At 42.7% G+C, this 22,723-nt stretch overlaps 1 protein-coding gene across 1 annotated transcript in view; it reads right to left on the bottom strand.

Annotated features, from left to right (window-relative positions):
* The window catches only part of pkn1a (protein kinase N1a), a 108,213-nt gene that overhangs the window by 847 nt on the left and 84,643 nt on the right, over positions 1–22,723 (bottom strand). Inside the window, exons 7-22 of the mRNA XM_037689974.1 lie at positions 21,326–21,539; positions 19,343–19,537; positions 19,151–19,260; positions 18,909–19,052; positions 16,767–16,842; positions 15,942–16,077; positions 15,640–15,757; positions 15,041–15,120; positions 11,079–11,151; positions 10,069–10,160; positions 9,756–9,932; positions 7,704–7,766; positions 7,512–7,588; positions 7,296–7,438; positions 3,394–3,501; positions 3,155–3,235 (exon numbers count right to left, since the gene is read on the bottom strand). Of these exons, the coding sequence (XP_037545902.1) occupies positions 3,155–3,235; positions 3,394–3,501; positions 7,296–7,438; positions 7,512–7,588; positions 7,704–7,766; positions 9,756–9,932; positions 10,069–10,160; positions 11,079–11,151; positions 15,041–15,120; positions 15,640–15,757; positions 15,942–16,077; positions 16,767–16,842; positions 18,909–19,052; positions 19,151–19,260; positions 19,343–19,537; positions 21,326–21,539 (1,887 nt within the window). The remainder of the gene's footprint in view (positions 1–3,154; positions 3,236–3,393; positions 3,502–7,295; positions 7,439–7,511; positions 7,589–7,703; positions 7,767–9,755; positions 9,933–10,068; positions 10,161–11,078; positions 11,152–15,040; positions 15,121–15,639; positions 15,758–15,941; positions 16,078–16,766; positions 16,843–18,908; positions 19,053–19,150; positions 19,261–19,342; positions 19,538–21,325; positions 21,540–22,723) is intronic.

Below are 22,723 nucleotides of genomic sequence, written 5' to 3'. Positions count from 1 at the left end.
GCATGAACACATCAACATGAAACAGATCAGCAGCAACATGAAACAGATCAGCAGCAACATGGTGTGATTTTTCCCAGTGATTATCCTGGTTAGAGATTCATGAGTCTAACAGCCTCAGGGTAGAAGCTGTTCCTCAGTCTAGTGGTTCTACACTTAATGCTCCTCAACCTCCTTCCTGAGGGGAGCGGGGCAAAGAGTGCATGTGCTGGGTGAGTGGGGTCCTTCATGATGCAGGTGGCTCTCTTCCTGCATCTAGAGGTGTAGATGTCTGTGATGGTGGGGAGACTGACTCCAACAGACTTCTGTGCAGCCTTCATCACTCTCTGCAAAGCTTTTCTTTCTGCAGCTGTGCAGCTTCCATGCCACATGTTGATGCTCGAGCACAGGATGCTCTCCACTGCACACCTGTAGAAGGAGGTGAGGACTGAGCTTCCCAGACCAGCTCGTCTCAGCCGTCTGAGGAAGTAGAGGCTCTGATGAGCTTTCTTGATCAGGCTGGTGGTGTTGTTGCTCCAGCTGAGGTTGTCAATCATGTGTACACCCAAGTACTTGTAGCTGGAGACCACTTCCACCGCAGATCCTCCTATGTTTGGTGTGTGTGTGTGTGTGGGGGGGGGGGGGTTGTTCCTTCTTAAGTCCACAATCATCTCCTTTGTCTTCTTCACATTGATGTGAAGGTTATTCTCTTTGCACCAGCTCTCCAGGTGTTCCACCTCCTGACTATAGCTGGACTCATCATTGTTTGTGATACATCCCACCACAGCTGTATCATCTGCAAACTTTACAATATGACAGCCTGGATGGGTAGCTGCACAATCATACGTGAGCAGTCAATTATGCGCTTCTCTGAGTCCATGAGACGAACCACCGCTGGGGGGTGGATACGTTTGTCCACAGTCCATGGCCCAAAATGCTCCTGTATGCGTTTTTTCTCCGCCTCCTCTTATCTTACGGTCTTTGAACCAAGCTCAGGAGGAGGGATTGGCAGCTCTCCTGGTGGCCCCGAGCGCGTGGGTGCACCATGGTTTCTAGTCCTGAAACGCCTGTTGTCGGAGTGCCTGTGGGAACTGCCATAGAGGGAGGACACTCTCCTTCCAGGCAGGAGGAGCGACCAGGAGTTACCCAGAAATAGGTCAGCACCTGTGGTCTGGCCGTTGAACGAATCCACTTACAGAGGATGGGTTGCCCACAGGATGTAATGCGCACAATTCAGGTTTCACGTGTTGCATCTACCACAGTGATGTACACATCAAAGTGGACAGCTTTTCAGTGCTGATGCACAGAGAAGGATGTAGAGGCCTCCTCATGTTCTTTAGGTGGCATGCTGTTCTTTCTGCAGCAGCTGATGGATAGAAATCTGCATCCAGCACGTTTAAAACGTACGCTGCAGCCATCTCTTCTTGACATGAAGGTTTCTGAGACAGAACAGGTTTTATCATCCTCTGATGAAACGTTTTTCTAAAAGGTGTACAGAGACGCAGGTCTGTCCCACACCCACTTGTTTTCCAGTGGGATTTAATACTGGTCCTGCAGGTCATGATCAAAGCTTCATTTGAGCCTTTGGATCAGGTTCCACTTAAATTCTTGTCTCTTTAAACAGCACTGCTGCTGGCTTTAACACCCGCTAAGAGAGTGAGTGTTTTTATCTGCCTTCTCTGCCGCTCCGTCATGTCTCAGAATCCAGGCTGACGGTAGTTCAGCTGATTTAAGACCAAACCCAGCTTTTATGCCTAAAACATCACGAGCTCTTTTAAATCAAGAGTGATATCGTTGGAGGGGTTTTTTCCCTCCCCCCCACAGATCAGAAGAAGAAGCATCTTTTCATCTTTTCTGTCCGGTGCGGGCGTTGACGTGTTACACAGCTGTAATGCGTCAAACTCAACACCTGTTTGTGCATTATAGAGATGCATCTGCAGGTCGCCCGATATCCACCCAGCGCTTGTCACACTGGCTGTGTGAGGCCATTTCTGAAGCCTGCAAGCATCAGATTTAGAGCCTCCTGTCAACCTCAAGCACACTCGACCAGGATTATCGCATCTTCGACTGCCTTGCATAATGGTATGTCAATGCAGGACATTTGCACTGCGGCTGCATGGTCAACACCCTGCTCATTTATTCGCTTTTATTTACGTGATGTGACGACCTGTTCCATGACACATTCTGTCCTTAGTGCTCTAACAGAATGAATATTGTTGTTTTTCATGGAACTCTGTTTAAGCTCACATCTGTCTGCATGCATTACTATGTGAGATGTTGTTATCAGTCACAAGTTGTGTCTGTGATTTTGGTTCTATTGTCACTAATCTGTTCATGACTATTGTTACCAATCAGTTCATTTGATCAATAATCAGTTCATTGTTTTTTGATTTGTTTATAATACTCAGCCATGAACCAGTTGGTTCATGCCCCCCCCCCCTCTTCTTTTCAACATCCTTTCCCCGTTGAAAATTTCCGGGGCGTTCATGTTTTTGTCAGAACGCATAGTTACACAACATGCGTCTGTGCATGGCACATAATTACGCAACGCGTAGTTATGCACACGGGGAGCTGAGTGAAAAGACGTTTTTTGGGCAAGCTTCCGCGTCAAACTGTGTTCGAATGGACCCAGTGAGGCGAGGACCACATCGGCTTCGCCCTTTACCCACTAAAGCGAAGGCCTTAAAGGGCGAAGCTTATACGACATAGAACGTTGGTTACGTACTGTAACCCCAGATTCTATGAGTATAAGCGTAGTCCTTTAAGCGTCAGGCCTCACTGGCTCCTAAATGGCTGAAGAAAAAAGCTATTTTGGGAGCCGATTTCCCGCTCTTAACGTAATTTATACGGACCGGGTGGGGCCCACACAGCAGGTGGGCGTGGACTAAATTTTTTCAGTGCTTATGCTGCGCATAACAGGATAAACCCACTAAAGCGAAGGCCTTAAAGGGCTATGCTTATACTCATAGAATCTGGGGTTACAGTACGTAACCAACGACTTCAGCAGCTTAAACAATGGAAGGTGTGTTCTATAGACCAGGAATTATGATATTATCTCAACATCTTAAAGCAAAAATCCACCAGGTATCCGTCTCAACTGGATCACAAAGCGGACTTTAACAACAGGTGTGAACAGGCCCTAAGGCTCTGTGGAGTGTAGGTTCACGAGCATCCTTACTCTGAAAAACGCCTGCTTCTTCACCTCCTCTGCATCCTTCTCACCAGACCCCAGCCTCCTCTCCGGGTTTCTTCGTAACAGCTGAACACATACAAGAGTAAGAAATGACCAGAGTTCTTTCTGCTCGTCAGGGGAGCGTGTTTTTACTTACGTTAATGAAAAAAGGAGGATTTGTTCAGTTTAATTTGAATGTGACAAATACAGCACGACTGGGAGGAAACATGCGGAAGGGTTCTTACTCGTCTCATGATGCCGATGGCCTCAGTGGAGAGGAAGCGTGGGTAGCGAACTTCATCATTCACAATGCTGTCGAACACCTCCTCTTCATCGTCGCCTGGGAAAGGAGACTAGACAACCCACATAAACACAAGCGGGTTTAAGTACGTAGTCCTAGTGGAAGTACACGCCCTGTCATTAGATGCTGTGGGACACTGGGGGACCATTATCTTACCCCACGGTAAACAACTCCGGGTCAATTTGTTCATTTACCAAACCTTCCTTTTTCAGTTTTACAGTAAAAGCTGTCTGTCGTGTCTCCATCCATTTTAACTTGGTACCAACTTTGATGATTTAACCTTTTGTAATACATTAATGAAATGAAAATTAGCACATCTAGTTTGTCTCTATGTGTCCCTGTGATGGACTGGAGGCCTGTCCAGGGTGTCCCCTGCCCCTCGCACAGGGACTGCTGGACATGGACCACAGAGACCCCCACAACTTGAAAAGGAAGAAGCGGGTAAAGATAATGGATGATTACTGGTGGTAGCATCATGTTTTTTGAACAACCCCACATTTGGTCTCTAAGCCGCTGTGGTGTAGAGGTAGGGCAGCTGACTTGGGACCAGAAAGTTGCAGGTTCAGCTCCCGCCATGCCCACATGTCATGGTGTCCTTGAGCAAGACACCCCAACTACTCCTCAGGCACCTACATATCTGCCCACTGCTCCACCTGGGTGCATCTCACATGTGATGGGTTAAATACAGAGAACTAGTTTTGTCCTTGTGTAGAAACATACAACGATGACAACACATGGCACTTTGTATTTCAAGATAGGAAAAATCTAAAAATACAATTCTAGTCACATCAGACATTGAGCTTCTAAAATAATATGTCGATTTTGTCAGTTTATCTGAAATCTCTCTCTGTATTTCAAACAAGCAGCGCTTTAATAAAACGTCTTACTGATCATCGAGTCGTGGAGATGGTCGTCTTGGAAGTACACGCAGCGGAAAAAACAACACTTTAAGAAAGACGCACTAGTTTTATACACAACAATACTGACTATGAAATGAAATGCAGTTGGATCTGTAGGGTCATGTGGAGCCGGTTCCTCTGGACCAGTAGGTGCATGATTACAGTCAGAGAGAAAAGAAAAAGCTCCTTCGGTCAATTCTGGGGTTTAACATATGAAGAAGTTTTTAAAAATGATCTGGTCTTCAGCAGGTTCTGACTTTACTTACATCTAACCTCAAGCGTAAACACACAAACAAAAATACAAGTGGGAAACGTTTAAAACATCTGCCAGTCTTCCCAGGCGTGAACGTCTCAGCAAATGTGCAATGCTTAAAGAAACTTAAAAAACAAGTTCAGACCTAACGTTCTAGCTCATTACAGGACAGTTAGAACAAACAAGAGGGACTTGTGTGGAAGAGTTGCTCTTCTGTCTGACAAGAACATGGCAGCACGACTTAGAGCTGGATCTTAATGAACAACAAAACATCTGGACCAGTGTGCTCTGGACAGATGAGACCAGAGTAGAGATGTTCACCCATAATTCACAGCATCACATTTGGTAAAAACCTGGGCGTTCGGCTGTCAGAGTCAACCTGAAGTCCTCTGTAGATTAAAGATTTTAGAATCGAATATAAAACAGACCAGCGCCACAACAGCAGAAGCTTGGACTAAAGTGAGTCATGTAGCAACAGAACATGACCCCAAACAGCCGAGCTCCAACAGAACAGCTCAATAAATAAATAAATACCAAGGTTCTACAACGGTCCAGTCCAAGTCCAGACTGATAAGGTGTGGGAGGATTTTAGGAGAGCAGAGCAGAAATGATCGAACACAATGTTGGAGAGAAGAGTAGACCAGAACCCCCCAAAAATGATGTAAGAGGAGGTTCTGCCAGCTGCTGGGTCATCTTTTCACACACATCTGTTTGATGTGGCTGATAAATAAAAACCTGGTGAAATCTGCTGTCTTTGTTCACTCGAGAACATTTTATTATAAACCAGAGAAATAGCATTTCCTGCAAAAATGCAGTGTGAATACTAATTGCTGAAGAACTTGCTGAAAAACAGCTGAAATTAGCTAAAATAATATGCTGAAATGTAGCCGAAATGGAAGAACGAGCCTTAATTAACAGAAAAAAGCAGAAAAAACACATATTTGCTGAGTTAGGTTTAAATAAACAGAAATTAGCATAAAATAGCCAAAAAGTAGCTGAAAAGGCAGAAATAAGCATAAACTATCAGAAGGAAACTGAAAGAGCTGAAAAGAGCTAAAAAATGTGGAATTAGCTATAAAGGCAAAAATTAGCATAAACACAGCTAAATAGTAGCTAAAATAGCAGAAAAAGATGAAACTAGCAGAAATGTGGTGAAACAAGCATAACAAGATAAAATAAAATTAGCAGAAAGAAGTTAATTAAGATGAAAGTAGCAGAAATTACCTTGAAAAACTTGAATTTATCTGAAAACAGCTGAAATTAGCTAAACAATGCTAAAAAAGGTAGCTAAAAATGTAGAACAAGTTTAAACTAGAAGAAGAAAGCAGACAGAATGTGCTGACCCAATTAGGCTGAAATTAGCAGAAATGAGCACAAACAAGTGGAAATAATCTGAAAAAAGCTGAAATTAGCAAAAAAAACAAACAAAAAAAACTACTGTAGCTAAAAAAGTAGAAATAACTTTAAATTACTAGAAGGAAGTGGAGAGAACACTTTTCTGCTGAATTGGGCTGAAAAAAGTTGAAATGAGTGCAAACAGATGGGTGAATAACTGAAAAAGCTAAAATTAACATAAAAATAGCTAAATGGTAGCTGAAATAGCAGAAAAAGCTGAAACTAGCAGAAATATGGTGAAACAAGCATAACAAGATAAAATAAAACTAGAAGAAAGAAGTTAAGCTGAAAGTAGCAGAAATTACCTTGAAAAACTTGAATTAATCTGAAAACAGCTGAAATTTGCTAAACAACAAAGGTAGCTGAAAGTGTAGAACAAGCTTAAACTAGAAGAAGCAAGCAGACAGAACATGTTGACCAAATTAGGCTGCAATTAGCAGAAATGAGCACAAACAAGTGGAAATAATCTCAAAAAAGATGAAATTAGCACCAAAAAAAACCCTGCTGAAAAGTAGCTAAAAAGGGAGAAAGAACTTTAAATTACTAGAAGGAAGTAGAGAGAGCACATTGTTGTAGAATTAGGCTGAAAAAAGTTGAAATGAGTGCAAAAAAATGTGGAAATAGCCAAAAAAGCTAAAATTTACATAAAAACAGCTAAATAGTAGCTGAAATTGCAGAAAAAGCTGATAGTTGCAGAAATAAGCTGAAAGGAGCACAAGATGAAATTAGCAGAAAGTAGTTAGAAGAAGCGCAAAAATGTTTTAGTTAGCAGAAAGAATCTGAAAGGAGCACAAAACAGCTGAAAGAACAGCTGAAAGTAGCTGAAAAAAGTTTAAATTTGCACAAGGAAGCTGAAAGAAGCTGAACCAGAACAAAATGTGAAAGGAGCAGTAAAAGGTTGTAAACTGATCTAAATATTTGAAGGATGGAAAAAGAGATCAATTCATTTTCTATGAGGAAAAAATGGCAGAAAAAGCTAAATATTTCAAAAAGCTAAAGTTGCACCAATACCAAAAGCCACTGCACCCTTCTCCTGAACGAGCTGAATGTTTATATCTATTATTGAGCATGCATCAGGAAGTTTTGATCTGTGATTTGTTGAAACAGCACAACACTGTGGAACGAGAAAGATGAAGAAAAACGTACAGAAGAAAAATGACTCTAGAGTGTGAATGCTTCACGAACATTCCACCGTTAAAGGACCCGGTCCAGACCAGACCAGTTTTATTTCGCTCCGTTAGGAAAACCCCAGCACTGAAAAAGGCAGGACTTTCTGTCTTTCTGTCTGTTGGTTCTCACCTCTCCCACCAGCATTTCGTAAATAAGGACTCCAAGTCCCCACCAGTCTACAGCTCGAGTGTACGACGTATCGGTGAGCACCTCGGGGGCCAAAAACTCAGGAGTCCCACAGAATGTGCTGGTCCGGTCCCCATACCCCATTCCTGCAGGGACAGAACAAGCTCTCTGTTTCACTGCAGAAGTGCAGGACAGACTCAGATCAGCATCAGCCTCTACCTTCTTTACACAGCCCGAAGTCTGCGATCTTCACATAACCGTCTGTGTCCAGCAGCAGGTTGTCCAGTTTGAGGTCTCTGAGGGGACATGCAGGTAAGACAAACCTCTGAGGTGTTTTGTTGAGCACAGGACGATGCAACAGAAATAAAAATGTAACTTGTTTAAACAAATTGTTTGCACGGCCTCGCTCACCTGTACACAACCTTATGGTCATGAAGGAACTGAAGTCCAAGAACCACACAGGCAGCATAAAACCTGAAGTCATGAGAGAAAACCACAGATCTGGACTCAACCTCCAGTGAAACAGAATCTGCTCACTCACTACAGGCTCACGTTCAGGCTGCTGTTTAATATGTCATATTATTTTACATTATTAGTGTAAAGTGTTTAGTTTACATATTGATCCTTATTTACTGTTTCTCTTTTTATACTTTATATTTTTGCTGTTGTTGGATGTATCTGGGACCCTGAGTACAGTTTCGTTCCACCTCATGTACCACATGTGATGCGAATGACAGTAAAGATACTTGAACTTGAACCGCACCTACTTTGTGTGGAGTGTGTGTGTGTGTGTGTGTGTGTGTGGGGGGGGGGGGGGGGGCTGACAACCAGCTGTTTTCCAGCTGCTACACAAAGTGATCTTCAAAGCATAATCAAAAACAGCTGGACCTCTTTATTTGATCTCGTCTTGTCCCATTTCTTCCCTAATATTTAATTTAGATCACTCGCTTTTTAAAATTACTTAATTAATTAATTGCTTCAAATCAATCAACTAAAGCCTAAGAGGATTACAACGTTTATGCCCACGGTGTGAGATTCGGTGTGTTTGTGCCGTCTTTTCTTTACTCTTTGTTTCCTGCACTCCCCAGTGTTCTTCCTCCTTGTGGTTCAGCTGCTGTCTCACCTGTCTCTAATTCTAATCCCCCCAGGTGTTTGTCATCATGTCTCATCAGTGTCTCCATTTATTCAGCGTCTTTGTGTCTTTTCATTTGTCCATGGGTCGTCCTCCTGTAGGCGCCATGCTCTGTTCCTCTGTCATTGGGGAGTGTATGTAAACATTTGAACAGACCTCTGTTGGTTTTGACTGTACATCAAGTAGAAAGGGGTGTTTTGAAATAGAATAAAACATAAGGTTACTTAACATAACCCTGATTCTTTATCTAACTTCGTTCAGTGTTTATGGGGGAAACGCTCCAGCGTGACAATCTACGGAAGCTCCAATGACATCATGTCTGTCAGACAGACCGGCTGAGCTGTGCTCAGGGCTCCGCCTCCATCATGACACCACAGCCAACGGACCACCTCCTTCCTACTCATTCTCACTTTCTTCCCGTGAGAAATTACAACTAGCTCCCTCAGCGCAGTCAGGCTAGCTAGGTTAGGTTACCTAGGCATCCCGTAAAGATGTACGTAGCCAAACGCAGTTCCTGGCGTCAGCTTGAACCGTGTTGAGTTGGTGCTTCGTAAAAAGCATCTTTGTTACATTTGGGAGCGGTGACTGCGTCAAGGCGAGCTGTTCCCACCGCTCAGTTTTTAAGTATTTGAGTAGTTACACGTGTAACTCAAGCTAATGAGTCAAGGCGAGCTAGCTTTCCTTAGAGGTAGCATTAGCTTGGTACCTTTACGGTTTTCATTCCAGCTAACGTGTTACAACGAGCATTTTTTTTTAGCCTAGCTGTTAGCCTGGTTTTAACCCCGTGGCTTGCTTTAGCGACTAACAGTTAACGTGTCACTACGAACTAGTTCACGTCTCACTATGACTGTGGCACCCACCCCCACCAAAGGGTCAGAACCTAAGGCCAAAGGGGCTGTATCCCGCCCGTGCCCCTCATCATGCGGGGCCTCCATTTTGGGCAGGGACCCTCACCCAATGTGCATAGTATGCATGGGTGCTAAACACGCACAAACGTCACTGGTGAACCCTCAGGCGTGTCTGCACTGCTCCTCCATGCCAGAGAAAATCCTAGAGAGGAGGCAGTCGCGAACAGCCAGGACCCGTACCTATCTGTAACCGTGGTAACGGCCATGGAGCTTCCGTAGCTGGTCACGATGGAGCGTTTCCCACAGTGAAACACCGAACGAAGTTAGAACAAGAACCTTGGAAATTATCAAAACATTGCCCTGAGACAGTTTGACGTCAAACTTTGTGGAGTGATTTAAATTCCTGTTGAGCTCCAAACCAGATTTTAATCTGTCAGAACTGAAGCTCGCCTGTACACACATACACACAGAGGTGTTACGCACACGGCTCGGGGCTCTGTGAAGACGTCCGTGTGGATGTGCATCATCAGGTCGCCTCCTGCCGTGTACTCCATCACAAAACACACGTGCTCCGGAGTCTGGAAGCAGGCGAACAGGTTGACCAGGAAGGGGTGGTGCGACACGTTCACGATCTCAAAGATCCGCTTCTCGCACATCAGACTGGGAGCAGGAGGGAATGAATCAGGAGAGAGAGAAGTAACACAAATCAAAACTGTCCACTGGGAGGTTCAGACGTCAGAAGTGTCATGACGAGAGACAGACGGGGACGCAGTCAGAGGGAGACAGCAGGACACACCTCTCCACCTCATCCCGAGAAACGATGTCTCCCTTCTTCAGAGCTTTGATGGCGTACATTGTACCTGTCTTCTTGTATTCTGACAGCAACACCTGGACACACACACACAAACACTTATCAACGTAGTCTGAAAGTCACAGATCGATCTTTCCATTAGTCTTTTTGAATCAAATGGTTTTGACCAGATGAGAACCATTCTTTAAATAAAACTGTGAAAATATTAAATCATGAGGATGATCATTGAGATGGATTATATAAGCCACCGATGGTAACTATTTTCTTCGTTTAATTCCTTTATAATTTTAAGTAAGCGTGCAGAACATAACTCGTCTGGATCTGTGTTTTTGTTTTGAATACCTGGTTGTGAACTTCTTGTGAAACACCGAACAAACATTTCATTATAAACATTAAAACTGTTCAATTTCCTGCAGAGAAAACTACCGTAATTTCCGGACTATTGAGAGCATCTGAATATAAGCCACGCCCACAAAAAATGTGGGAGTCTGTATGGGAGACTGTGACGAAGTGAAAATTCAACACGTCTGCTGCTTCCTTAGATAAAGAACTTTATTAATTGTCTTTTTTATGTGAATGCTCCTGTAAAGTGTCTTGAGACAACTTTGTTGTGATTTGGCGCTATATAAATAAACTGAATTGATTTTTATTTAAGTAATAAGCTACACTTGTCTATAAGCTGCGGGTGTAAAGTTTTGGTGGCATGAACCTCGTTAGCCCGTATAAAAATAAAAATCCATAAATTAGCTGAAGCATTGTATTAGCCGCAGTGTTCAAAGCATGTGAAAAAAAGTAGTGGCTTATAGTCTGGAAATTACAGTAGATTAAATACATCAAACAGGTGCAAATCATAGCTTCATCTTAAAGCTCAGTCCCATAACTTAATATACGTCACATTTACAACAAAAACTGACACTGTTGAAATGTTTTCAGACTCACGGAGTGACCGTTTGTTATCTTAATATTAAAATAAAATTCAGTTTATGGAGTTATACCTTCCCAAAGTGTCCACGTCCCAACACAGCAATCAGCCTGAAGTCCTGAAGGGACAGAGGACCTTTCTTCTGTCTGGTGGAGAGTTCAAATAAAAAGTAACACAGAAACATCATAAATGTTCACCACAAAATCACGTGTGTCCATCTGGAGTGAGAAACTGATCCTGGGATTAATAAGAACGTGAACACAACATAAATAACAGCTTTTTCTCCTCTGTATCCAAAGTTAGGACCATTTAAATGTAAGAACCGCCCTGAACGCCACTTAATATTTAAACAGCTCAGGCTGGTTTGAACACACAATTCACATTTTTATTCACAAACCACATCCTGAACTTTCACAAGACAAAATAATGAAACGCAGACACGAGCGCGCAACGGCTTCACAAAGTATTCAACTGTCTCAGTCAGACTTCTCTCATAACTGAGTGAAAATGTTTAATTTATTAATTTATTTATTTATTAAGGATTATTGAGCATGGACTTTGTTGTTTAATTTATTAACCTCACGCATGTTTTCAGACTGTAGGAGGAAACCGTCACGTGTGTGGGGAGTCAACCACGCAAGAATCAAACCTGTGACCTGCTTGCTGGACGGCCACAGTGCAAACAGAATTTTATGAGACTGAACATTTTTCAGAGCAGCTCTGGCAGCAGGTAAAGTTAAGGCTGATTTTCTGCCATTCCTTCCTGTAAAACCTCCCCAGCTCTGTCTGACTGAACGTGGACTTTCATGTCTCCAGAGACGTCCAGTTCCAGTCAGGGCTCTGGCCCACTCTACAGGGGACATCCAGACAGTTGTCCCCAAGCCTGTGTTGTCTTCACTGTGAGGTTTGGGTCATTGTCCCACTGGAAGGTCAACCTTGGGCCCAGTCTGAGCCTCGTGGAACAGGTTTTCATGGAGGATCTCTCTATACAGTAGTCCCTCGCTACTTTGCGGTTCGACTTTCGCGGTTTTTCAATGATTGTCAACTTTAATATTAATGTGACTGAGACGGTACGAGATAAAAAGTTAATGAAAATAATACTTCAAAGAGTCACCGCTATTTTGTAGTTTTCTTTCAATAAGCCTACACTGTATCGCCAGTCAAAAGAACTACATTACCCAGAAGTCAACAGTGCTTCCGGATGCTGCTTTCTGCCAAACTGGAGGGAAAGTTTTGCAACGCAAATCTGCACCATCTATGAAGCTCACAGAACTGGCAGGAAAGTCATCCTGAAGCTCACTTATACACGTGCACATCAACCTGGACGGGGCGGTGGACTTCGTCATCTGTAGGTCTGCAGAACCAGAACTGAGCCCCAACAGAACCGAGCTGCTGTTCTGCAGAGCTGGTGAGTAACATTTTCAGTACTGTACAGTACATATATGTATGTTGTTAAAATGACGTAGGTTTAAGAGTTTAGAACATTGCAAGAGTGTGGGAAGGGTTTATAAAGTGTTAATATATATATTTAAATACTAAAACAAATGAATCATACAGCACAAATAATACTAAATAAGAACGCACGATATAAAATTGTGTTAATCTACTTGTAGAGGGGGAGGCAGGTCTGACCGGCCGGTTGAAAGAGGTAAAAAAAATGTCCAGTTAAGCCAGTGCTTCTCAATTATTGTCTGTTACGCCACCAGTAGGAAGATGTAAACATTTTGCGCGCCCTAACTCTCCGCCGCGACTGTAAATAGTATAATTTGTCTGTAAAATTGTTAGACGTACACCTCTGCATAACATTGTATCCTTATTAATATTTAAAAAAGAATATAGATAAACTTACAACGAAGAATAACTTTATTAACATAATTTTATAGTCTGTAAAAGAAACAAATTAAAGTGCATCAATTTGCCTGAAAAAAAAAAATCCTTATTTAAACTGTAAACATTTTTGACCATTTGATACTGAAAAAAAATGTAATCAATAAATAATAATAAATTCAAATTGATCAGTAACATTTTAACTCATGAGTGTTATATAAAACACTTTGACCTACAAAACAAAAATAAATAAAACAATTTGGGCTGATTTTTTAAAATCAAAATGAGGAAGGCACACTCATCGATAAAACTAAAACATTTTGTCGACACGAAAGAGGAAAGAGGGGGCAGGTGTCGCTCTCGCTTGAGTTTACTCTTTGTTGACTGCGCGCTGTGAGTGACGTCCAGAGCGCATGGACATGAAACACATGCAGCGGAGGTGTGGGAATTATTTATTTATCGTCTCAGCAGCAGAGGGGAGCGACACGGTTCAGGCGTAGCTCCCAAAACGACAAGACAGTTATTTGTTCATAACTTTATTAGTAAATCTGAGAGGTACGAACAAACAGCTGCTGGAATGAACGAGACAAAATGAGAATGGTGGAAAAAAATTTAAAACTACTCCCTGCGGCCAAAAAAAATCATGTTCCCCAGGGTCACATGCGCCCCCCCACCCAGGCCCCCCCAGGGGGACGCGCTTCACTATTTGAGAAGGAGTGAGTTAAGCTCAGACGGATCAGCTGATCACCAGCCGTGCGCGTCTCCACACCTGCTGTCATCTGCGGTGAAGGAAGCAGCAGCGCTTTCAATTAAAATAACCTTGTTCTGTATTTTTCCAAATAATGTTGCTGTAAAAATATTTTTGTTCCCCTGTATAACAGCCTCTCTTTAGAGTTGATTTTTAGGCTGTTTCATATGATAATATTGATGTGGTGACTTGTTAATTAACAGGAAATCTTATATCTTCCTTTCGTTACGTTTTGAAACCATCATGTCAAACTGATTTGCTTACAAAAGCAGTAAAAGTTTAATTTAAAAAAAACTCAGGTTATTTTTCAGGTTCGGGCCTGTACAGTTCATTTGATCGGGTTCGGAAAAAATGGCTACAAGCTGGGTCCGGGCCGGATTCTTTAGGCCCGAGTGCAACTCTAACATGCGGTACATGAGGTGGAATGAAATTGTGTACACAGGGTTCCAGTTACACCCAACAATAGCAAAAATATAAACTGTAAAAGAAACAGTAAATAAGGATCTAAGATATAAACTAAGAAATATGCTAAACAGAACATGAAAACAAAACATAAATAACATCAACAACAGCTTTTTTTCATATTACTTAGTTTATATCTTAGTTTATGAATATAGCGTTCCTACTTGGCAGTGTTAAACCTATCGTGGGGGTGTGTGGAACATAACCTCCGCGATAATCGAGGGACTACCGTACTTATCTCATGTTCCTAAACCTGACCCGTCTTCCAATAGTTGCTGCTAACAAGAACAACTATTGGACTTTAACTTTGGGTTAGCTAAACACAGCATGATGCTGCCACCACCACGTTTCACTGTAGGGACGGTGCTGGGAAGGAGCTGCCTGGTATCTTCCAGACTCAGAACAGAGAGCTAACAGTTCAGCCTCGGCACCATCAGACCAGAGAATCTTGTTCTTCACAGTCTGAGAGTCCTTGAAGCTGTTTTCAGGCTCGATGGAGGTCTGCAGATCAGGTGGTCCGTGGTCCCATCTGACACAGGATCTCTGAAGCAGATCGATCCCGGAGTTTCTTATCGTTACATAGTATGGCCGGGCCAACAACTCCTGGAAGATCCAGCGAGTGTCATACTTCCATGTGAGAACGATGAAGGTCATGAAACTCTTGGGAACATTCAGAGAGCCACAATGATCCTCAGATCTCCACCTCACAACAATCGAGTCCCTTTGACCCCACGGTTCGGTTTTTCTCCGACAGTCAACTAGAAGACCTCCCACAGAGACGTGGACGTTATTTCAAATCATGTCCAATCGAATGAGTTCACAACTGTTTTAACGTTTTCATTCTGGGACGCTGAACGGAGATTAGCGAGAACAAAGCGAGTTTAAGTGGTTGTAGCATCAGGCGGCAACATGACATGAAAAAGGCGAGGAGGTCTGAACACTTTGTGAATCCAGTGAAACGTAAACGCGTTCAAAGCCAGCTGTGGATCTGTGTGTACCTGCTAACAGCTGGGGTTCGGGCAGGGGAGTCGGGGGTCAGGTCTTGGGAGGAGGGGGGCTCGATGACTGGCAGTCGGTCCTTTTGGAGAGTGTGAGGAAGGAGACATGAAGGAGAAGACATGCTGAGATGAGACACAGAGTGGAACGCAGGAGACGACTGTTCTTTATAATAAAACTGGACTGAACTGGAGCTGCTGGTGACACCGTGCGGTCAGACTAGCTGTCAGCTCGTCAGTCTAATCAGAATTAAACTACTTCAAACTGAGGGCCTTCAGAGAGCATCTACAGCAGGTAACATGATAACTGTTCATAACCCAACTTCAAAGCTTCAGAGCGTTCTTTAAGAAAGAACTTCAAGAAGATCAAACATTCCTGAGGTTAAACTCCAGCTGTAGTGTTTGGGACACACATTTATTCAAACTCTGCTAAACTTTACCAACATCTAAATCTGAAGTTGAGTCTGAGTCTGATGCTGCTCGTATACGTGCTGATCAAAGTCAGGCTGGATTTAGCCCAGAAAATGTGCTTGATGCAGAGAAAATAATTTTTTTTTATTAAACTTGTAAGAGTTTGACCAACACAGACCCTCGACACACACCTCCGCTATGTCGTCTCTGTCTGTCTGTCTCACCGAAGTGTGTGTGTCCGAGTCTCGCTTGTAATCTCCTCTGACTGGAGAGTCGCTGTCCAGACTCAGCTTCTCCACCGAGATCTCCCTGAAAGGTTCACACAGACACACAAACAGGCCGACAACACAACAGGGCTGTTAGACGAGGGGCAAACAACACATCTCAGGCTTTGACCTTCACCAGGAAACACGAGGAGAAAGGTCGGAGGATGAGCTGTAACTACAGAGTTCTCCCAGCAGAACCGACCCGTCAGCACATCAGTCCATCTCACCCAGAGTTTAGAGCGAGGCTGTGTGCGTTGGGGCTGTAATTTCCAGAGTTGTTCACGGTGGGGATGGCGTTTCGGAGCAACCTCACCCAAGTCCCAATGTCCACATTCATCTGGCGGGCTCGGAGGAATGCCTTGCCTGGAAGAACAAATCCAGAGTCGGGAACGTGACATCGGTACACTGTCACTCAATAAACAAATAAAGATGGCCGCTTCACATTTAGTTGCTGAAGTAGCTGAATTTTCTTTAAGTTGTTTTTTTTTGTGAGAAAATTTGTTCCTATTAAGATCCTATAAAGGAATTAATTTATTTAAAGGAGTTTAAATTAAACATAAAAAATACACATATTTAAAATAGTCAGCTTAGTTTTTCTTAGCAAAATAAAGAAATTTCAAATTTATATGTGACTAAATTTGTGTAGTTTATTAAAAACCATCAAACTTTTGAATTAAAATTATATTGCAAGAGCAAAAAATCACTGATGCTGTGAGATCGATGTCAAACATCGAAAATAAGAACGCTCGGCTGACATTTTCAGAAAAAAGCGAGTGATATAAAACCTTAAGTGACACAAATTAGAGCAAAAAGAGAAATGTTGAAGGTTCAGATGATTAATATATGTAAATATTGTTCAGTTGAAGGAAAAACATACAAACCCAGACCACCATATATAACCCTTCATGTGACTGAGTCACTGTTTGGAGCTTCAGCTCCATTTGTCCCCTAATAATAAGCAGCATCATAATTGAACACTAGAGGGCGCTGTGGCTCCACAAACAAAACGGCACTAAAAGTTTAAATGGAGTTTATTTTCACTTTTCTCTTACCTTGCTGCTTGGAAAATACTTTTTTCTGCCTCTGGAGGCGAGGAGCTCTCTCAATAACCGGGTTAAAGAAGGTCACCTGGAAATACACGCACAGACAGACTTGAATTCAAAGATCACTCCAAACATTTCTGTCAGAGCAGGAGAAAATGAAGAATGAATGCACATCGGCAACAGCTTCGGCTGCCAAAGCTTTAAACTGGGCACTCAAACTGAATGTTGTGAGTGACTCTCAGTTACTACCACACTCAGTATCTGTAACTCATTGGCTGTGGGCTGCAGTCGCTTGGGGTCAGTGCTGTGGTCTTACAATCCTGAGGATGCAGGTCCCACCAGGATGGACATGAGGAGTAAAAAATGTTTCATGTGAGTCCACTCGCTGTGACGACCCCCGAAGACAGGAGCAGCCAAAATAAAAACAATAATAAAATAAATAAAAACATTACGTTATAGACATTTATGTGTCTTTTTACTGTTGATTAGCTATGGCCTCCATCTTGATGTGTGTTGATGTAAAAAATAAATTTATTGTAGATGAACAACCAAAGATTACTTTGTCAAGCTTTCATTAAAACCATCCACTGCTTCATGAGATCTCAGATCACACCATTGGTTGGTTCTCAAACTTCGAAGGCAATGTGTTCAACATAATGGTACTTCCTCCAGTTATTTAACAGTCAACAATGGTGTACCACAAGGCTCAGTCTTAGGACCCACCCTCTTCACAATCTACATAGCTAATGTAGGTCTGAGCATGATGCATCCTTACATTTCTATGCTGATGATACAGTTGTTTACCGAGCTAGAACAGTTGCTAAGATTTAACAGCTTTTGCTTCAGCTTCTGCTTTCGACATCATCCAGTCAGATTTGTTCCGTCTCAAACTTGTCCCAAACGCTGACAAAACCAAAGGGATGCTGTTTTCAAACAGGAAGTCAGTCCCAGCAGTTCTGCCCTCGATTTTATCCTTGATTGGTGTTCCTATTGAGTTTGTTGATTCCTACAAATATTTGGTATCTTGATCGATTCGCATCTCTCTTTTAAGCTCCATGTTGAAAACTTGGTAAGAAAAGTGAAAGTTAAACTGGGTTTCTTTTTCAGAAATAGATCCTGTCTAACTTTGAATGCTAGAAAACAACTTGTAACTATGACTTTCCTTCCCTCCATTGATTACAGTGACAATATTTACAAGAACGCTCCTACAAGAACCCTGCAGATGTTGGATGCTGTCTATCACGGTGCACTAAGATTCATAACTGGCTGTAACTATCATACCCACCACTGCACTCTGTATTCACTGGTTAGCTGGACATCATTAACTTCATGCAGACTCTCTCACTGGTACATTTTCATCTTTAAATCACTTCTTGGTCTGCTGCCTTCATACATCTCCTCCTACATGTCTCTGAGTGAGTGCAGCTACAGTGTGCGCTCTCAGGACATTATTACCTGCAGTGTTCCCTCAGTGAGGACTGAACTTGGCAAAAAGACCTTCTCCTACTCCACTCCTGTTTACTGGAATATCTTACAAAAAGATCTGAAGCTCTCGACCTTGACCTCTCTAAGTGGCTTAAAACATCTGGTAAGTTCCTGGCAAGAACCAACACAGACATGTTCCTGGTTTTAGTTTATATCACTTTATAATCTAGCTGCTTTTGTTTCATTTTTGTTACATAATTTCTTCCATTTACTTTTTCCAATTTACATGCTTTCTTTTATGATTGTCTACTGTTGTCTTCATTATTTGTTTAAAACAGGTCTCTCTTGAAAATGAGTCCTCGAGGCTCAATGAGACTAAACTGTATAAATAAAGGTTGAATGAATGAGATATTTTGCTAATATTTTGACATTCAAATACATGCATGCAGGTTATTACGTGATCTTCCACATTTTATGATGGCGTACAATAATTATAATAATAAACTGATGGAAGCTTTACACTTGAGAATAATATTATGCTAAACTTAATACATGTGTGTGTGTGTTGTACATCCAGTCTGGAGTTTTGTGTAAAACATTTGATAAAACAGTCAAATAAATGTATTTTTCCCCAGCAGGGAACAAACGCTTCAATCCAAGAGCCTGAACTGTGAACACTGGTCTCGTCACGTGCACACAGTGTGTTGTGTAAAGACGTTTGTGCACCTCAGCCACCAGCAGGCCCTGGGGCTCCAGCTCCAGCTGAACTCTATGCTTCTGGTTGTCCAGGAACTCCTCCAGCTTCAGGTACTTGAGCGCACACAGCGAGCGGTAGTCCTTCCAGTAAACGGCGATCTCCAGCTCTCTGGACTGAAACACACACACACACACACACACACACACACGCACAGACGTTGAAATGTCCGCTCAGGATTCAGGTGCAGATTTTTGTTAGTGTGCATTCTGACCCGTTCCAGATCCACAGTGAAGGTCTGATCCCAGGCTTGTTCTCCTACAGTCTTCCAGGCCGTTTGACCCACCACTGTGTTGTCCAGCTTCAGCACTGCACTCACCTCGGCTGCACACACAGATCACTTCTTCTTTGGTTTTGTTTTAAATAATAAAGAGCATGCTCACTGACAACACAAGCAGCTACTTACAGGACAGTTCGTCTGTTTTGCTGGGAGTCCTCCCACTGACAGAGCTTGTGCGTCCGTACAGTCCCTTGTTGACTCTCATGAAGGTCTTGGTGTCTACGGGGCTGTAGCACGGTAGAGTGACTGGTGTCCCTTTGCCGCGACCCGGGACCACCTCCAGCAGCCCAACACAGCCCAGCAGCTGGACCTGCAGGCTGCCTGGAGACAAAGTAATGATGCAGACACACGACAGGTCAAAACAAACACATGGGTGTGAAGTCTAAAGGAAAGTCTGTGAAGCAACAATAATTACATACGTTTTAAATTGAAAGATAAGCACGGACTTGTTTAATTGTGAGAACTTTTCTAAAGCCAATTAATTAATGATCAGATATTAGACAAACAGCAGTCTGCATCATCAGTAAAGATATTCCTTGAAGGCTCAAAGGAGACCCTGAAATTAAAAAGAGTTTACCTTTAGTTCTTTTAATTTATAGAAACTAAAGGAAAATAATCCACAAGTTGCTTGGCTTTAATGTAATGATGCAACATGACCTTGTTTCTCTAGAGCCTGACTGATATACTGTATGTTCAAGTCATGTCCGTACACTTAAGTTTCACTTTCAGCACAGCTGAAGCAGAGAACAATACTGTGTAGAGTATTTTGCTGAAGTAAGTTTATTTAACTGCTGGTAAGTTTATTTAACTGATCTATAAAATAAAAATCAGTAATAAATTATCTTCAATCCTCCAACCTGCTTGTCATTAGCTACATGCCTCTCAAGTTAGCAAGCTAACGTTTAGATAACCTAGCATAGACTATAGTCTTGTAAAAATGTATCCAGAACAATAAATGTAATGTAGAGGTAAAATAGATCAGTTAGTAACGTTATCTTTGTCGTCCTCAGTGAAATGTACTGTTTGAAATCTTTACTTCTCTGTGAAGAATATAAATTGCTGCTGCATTCAGTAATAATTGGTCCTTCACCATACGTGCCTGATTGTTGAAACAATGAACAGGAAGGATGTTTCTTTGTTTACTTTATATTTTTTAACAGACTTGATAACTTTATGGTGAATAGTGGAGGATAGAAAATGTGGGCGCATGTTAGGAAGACTTTTTCAAGACTTCATGTTAAAACAGGACTAAACGTAGATGTTCTCTGAGAATAGTGGGGGTGGACAGAACAAAAAAAGAATTTCAGCCAATATATTGGTTATCAGCATTAACTCTGCCAACATCAGTATTGCTGATAACAAAAATTTCCATATGGGTTGGGCTCTACTTGTTTCTGTGATTAATGTTGGAATAGTTTTGCGTTGGAAACAAGTTTCATTTGTTGTATCTGGGTAGAATATCTTCTAACCAGAGTATTTGATATCTGTCTCAGAATCCTTATCTATAATCAACCTCATCATCAGTCAATTGAATCATCAACCCCAGCCAGTCAAACAAATGGCCGCTCGTCCTGAGCCTGGTTCTGCCTGAGGTTTCTTCCTGTTAAAAATGAGTTTTTCCTTTCCACTGTCTCCTTTGTGCTTGCTCAGGATGGGAGACTGAGACGAAGTGAAGAGTCATCACATTCTGTTGGCTTCTTTAAATAGATAACTTTCAAGTATATTAAATGAAATTTTCACGTTAATAAAATGCTTCTTTTTAACGTTTTGTAAATGAAAAGAAGCAACAAATGTTCCTGAATATGAAATGATCAGTTTCTCTTTAGTGCTGGACAGAAACCTTTGATCATTCCTAATAAAACAGTGATGTTTCCACGTGTTTTCTCGAGGAACACTCAAAATATTTACAGCAGCAGCCTAAATGTTACACTGTTAGCTTCTGTGCTGCTCTAAAGCACGTCCAGAACTTCATGTAGAAGCTGAACCCTTCAGGTTTGTTTGCTTTAGTTTTTATGTATTGGAGTGGAGGTGGGCAGGTTTTGGCCACGCTCTGGGTTTAGGTTAACCTATGGTCTGTTTGTTTTCATCTCTTGGTTGGGTGTAACCTACCAGTGAGAGGCGAGGGCTTGTTGAGGGTGCTGTACTGGTTCTGCAGATAGGGGGCGCCATGGCGTGAGCTGAAAGCAGGTGAAGAGGCTAGGACCAGCTCCTCTTTGATGATGCTGGCCTTGGGATGGTCCTCTGGCAGCTCAGCCAGGCGCTGGTCCAGGGAGTCCCTCAGCAGGTCCAGCCGCTGGGACGCCTCGCTGAGACGAGACTGAGCCTGTGGAGCGTCACACCCTGCTTCAGTCAACAAACACTTTAATGTTTGATTTGTGAGCAAATAAAAAAACAACAACATTATGTAAGAAGACAAGCTAGGGTTTGGGATTCACCACATGTGGCTCTTTGGAGCCTCTGAAGTGGCTCCTTGTAACTTTTAATAAAAACAACATGAACGTGAGCCATTCTGGTTTGGAGCTTTACAACAGGAAACAGAAATTTTAGCAGTTCACCGGTCCAAACTGAAACAAGTGCATGTGCTGCATGTCTACAGAAGACTGACACGAATGATAAAAATATCTTAGACCGCCTGCGTGAACTCAGGTGTAAAGTAGAAATTGGTCGACTTATCAGTTAAATATTCATCCATCCATTTTCTTCCGCTTATCCAGAGTCGGGTCGCGGGGGAAGCAGCCTAAGTAGGGAGGCCCCGACTTCCCTCTCCCCAGCCACTTGGGCCAGCTCCTCTGGGGGAATCCCGAGGTGTTCCCAGGCCAGCCGAGAAACATAGTCCCTCCAGCGTGTCCTGGGTCTTCTTCTGGGTCTCCTCCTGGTGGGACGTGTCCGGAACACATCCCCAGGGAGGCGTCCAGGAGGCATCCTAACCATAGATTAGGGTAGGAACGTAGATCGACTGGTAAATTGAGAGCTTCGCCTTTTGACTCAGCTCTCTCTTCACCACAACAGACCGGTACAACGCCCGCTTCACTGCAGACGTCGCACCTATCCGCCTATCGATCTCTCGCTCCATTTTTCCCTCATTCGTGAACAAGACCCCTAGATACTTGAACTCCTCCACTTGGGGCAGGACCTCCTCCCCGACCTGGAGAGGGCACTCTACCCTTTTTCGACTCAAGACCATGGCCTCGGATTTGGAGGGACTGATAATCATCCCGGCTGCATCATACTCGGCTGCGAACCGCTCCAGTGAAAGCTGTAGATCACGACCTGATGAAGCCAATAGGACCACATCATCTGCAAAAAACAGAGACGTGATCCTAAGGCCAAAATTGGATCCCCTCAACACCTTGGCTGCGCCTAGAAATTCTGTCCATAAAGTTATGAACAGAATCGGTGACAAAGGGCAACCTTAGTGGAGTCCAACTCTCACCCTAAAGGGGTCCGATTTACTGCTGGCAATACGGACCAAGCTCTAACAGTTAAATAAAATAAATAAATTCACAG

Source organism: Nematolebias whitei, chromosome 16, assembly GCF_014905685.2.
Source record: "Nematolebias whitei isolate Nwh7 chromosome 16, NemWhi1, whole genome shotgun sequence".
Taxonomy (NCBI): Eukaryota; Metazoa; Chordata; class Actinopteri; order Cyprinodontiformes; family Rivulidae; genus Nematolebias; species Nematolebias whitei.
This window is presented reverse-complemented; position numbering and strand designations above follow the sequence as displayed.